This window comes from Thermobia domestica, chromosome 7 (assembly GCF_964235325.1).
Source record: "Thermobia domestica chromosome 7, izTheDome1.hap1.1, whole genome shotgun sequence".
NCBI lineage: Eukaryota > Metazoa > Arthropoda > Insecta > Zygentoma > Lepismatidae > Thermobia > Thermobia domestica.
The window spans coordinates 240,267,620-240,270,280 of NC_137460.1; the positions used below are offsets into that span (position 1 = coordinate 240,267,620).

Below are 2,661 nucleotides of genomic sequence, written 5' to 3' on the forward strand. Positions count from 1 at the left end.
AAACCAGTATCATGTTACAGCAGCTTTCCTTAGCAATAGTCAAGCAATGTCTCAACACTGCAATCACGGCATGGTCATCCGGTCCAATGTGCATTTGTTCCGTTTGCGTACATTTTAACATACTATGAGAGCAGGAAAGCTACATAGGACAGGATGTACAATTATTAACAGTGGACTTCAAAACATTTCGGTAAAAGAGTGCCTCCACAGGAGATCGAACCCGGGATTACGTGCACCACAGAAAATCATGCTAGCCACTCCGTTAAGGGGAGGAAAACACTCCAATGTCCATGTGACACAAGAGTTGTTTATAATTGATACATTCACGTAGCTTAGGTTAGTAATACTAATGCAGACCTATTCGCATGTGTGATAATTTTGGATTTTAATTTTCAGATGCCACGAACGTACAAAAGGAGGACCAACTCTAGAAGACCTATCACGAAATGGAAGCCGGCGACAATGCAAGCAGCAGTGAAGGCAGTAGAAGCTGGAGACTCCATTTTCAAAGCAAGTAAGGCTTTTGGTGTTCCCTTCGAGACACTGCGCGGACACGTACACCGAGGTAAGATAGGCACAGTTAACATGGCTATAGGTGGCCAGCCCGTGTTCAGTGTAGATCAAGAGAATGCTCTAGGATACCGATTACAAACATTTGCACAGAGGGGATTCCCAGTCACACCAGGTGACGTTCGTAGGGCAGCCTTTCGTTATGCTGAATGGTTGCAAATAGATCACCCGTTTGACAAAGCGCGCCGTGGAGCAGGGTATGACTGGTTCCACAGCTTTATGCATTGCCACCCAGAGCTTACCATACGGACACCTGTTGGCATATCGCAAGCTCGGGTTTCTGGTTTAACACGGGAAAGACTGGATGAGTTTTACAATATGCTTGAAAGGGTATTAATTAAACTCAATCTTCACGATAAGGGTGCAAATGTGTTCAATGTAGATGAGATTGGATTGCCTCTCAACAACGAGCCTCCAGACGCAGTCGTCGCTAGAAAAGGGCAACGTAAAGTTGCGTCGCTTACATCCAAGGAAAGGGGGGAAAACGTAACAGTGATTGCGTGCTGCAATGCTACGGGCATGTTTCTCCCACCGTTTGTGGTTTTCAAAGGGAAACGATTAAAGAACGAATATCGTGATGGCTTACCACCAGGCTCCCAAGTGCTAATGACGGATTCTGGTTACGTCAACGACGTTGCGTTTCTAGAGCGGCTAAAATACTTCGTCAAACACAAGCCACAAGGGCCTTGTTTACTTCTCATGGATGGCCATGCAGCCCACACAAAGTCGTTGGAAGTACTAGAGTACAGCATTGAACAGGAAATCACAGCTCTGTGTCTTCCGAGTCACACGGCTCATGCTTTACAACCATTAGACAAAGCTGTCTTTCGCCCTCTTAGTTTACTCTTTAAAAAGCTTGCAACCAGTGGGTATTCTCAAACCCAGGAAGATCACTAACAAAAGTGTAGTTCGGTCAGGTACTGAATCAGGCATGGGGGAAAGCTGCCACAGTGGGAAATGATGTAGCAGGTTTTACAACTACTGGCATATTTCCATTGAACAGACTGGCCATTAGTGATGACAAAATTATCGACGTCACTGTAACGAACGCGTCTCATGAAGAAAGAAGGCTAGACAATGAACAACCGACAAGACAGGAATCACAGTCACGCTTGGAGAGCGGGAGAGTCTGCCTTCTCCTGCAAAGAGAGCTTCACACAAGACAGGGAAAAGAGCCAGGCAGGGCACGGAAATACTTACTTCCCCCGATCATATTTCACAGCTGACAGGACAACGAGGTAAGTTTGCACATAAACCTACACCTAAGTCTCTTGAGTTGGCGGTGGCAAGTACTCAAGACAATGCGGCACGTACTGCCGATTTTGCTGACAACAGAAACATCTGTGGGTTTTGTGGACGACCATACAGCAACGAGACATGTACCAAATTCTTGGAGTGGATACAGTGCCAAAGTTGCGACACCTGGTATCACGAATACTGTGTGGTGCTTTTTATAAAAAACAGTTTGTTTGTGGAAAATGTTAAACTGAATGTTTGTAGTCGAACTTTGTGAACAGCCAATGTTGAATTGAAAGTGTGCTTGAAGGTGGAAAATTTCTAGTGATGATGTAGTGAGATATAATGTTTTATGACGAAGTAGTGGGACCTAGTAGAACATATGATTAGTAGTAAACATGTACCCAGTTCACCCATGCACCTAGCGACTTCACCCCCACAAACGGGGTGAAGCGGGGAAGTCGCCGACTTTTCTTTTTCTCTCTTTCCTCACTTTATTGTTTCACACTTGTACATCCATTTCCATTGAGTTTACAGTAAAAGGTTCACTGTATCTAGCATGCGTTTTAATTTTCAAATAACTATCTGCATAAGCACAGTGTAGTGCATTTTATCCTTAATACACCGACTTCACCCCCAATGACTTTAGTGAAAAGATAGTAACACAAAAGCAAATATAGTGAACCAAAGAAAGAATCAATGGGAAATTAACCTAGCAACGAATACACTCCAACAAATATGTTAACGGTAACAACGCTGCACTAATTAACTATACGGGTGCCACAGAATAATAGCACAGACAACAAAACAAAACCAATGTACCGTTACCGGTAAACCGGTACGTTACAAACTTTT

At 43.9% G+C, this 2,661-nt stretch overlaps 1 protein-coding gene across 1 annotated transcript; it reads left to right on the forward strand.

Annotated features, from left to right (window-relative positions):
* The first annotated feature begins 396 nt into the window (after nt 1-396).
* LOC145689623 (uncharacterized) lies at nt 397-1,467 on the forward strand. Its single transcript, XM_081763810.1, has one exon. It carries the CDS (start codon nt 397-399, stop codon nt 1,465-1,467), a length of 1,071 nt encoding a protein of 356 aa, XP_081619936.1.
* The last annotated feature ends 1,194 nt before the right edge of the window (nt 1,468-2,661 follow it).

What these genes read in the sequence shown, in the direction of transcription:
- LOC145689623 (XM_081763810.1), top strand. Translation starts at nt 397, where the DNA reads ATGCCACGAACGTACAAAAGGAGGACCAACTCTAGAAGACCTATCACG.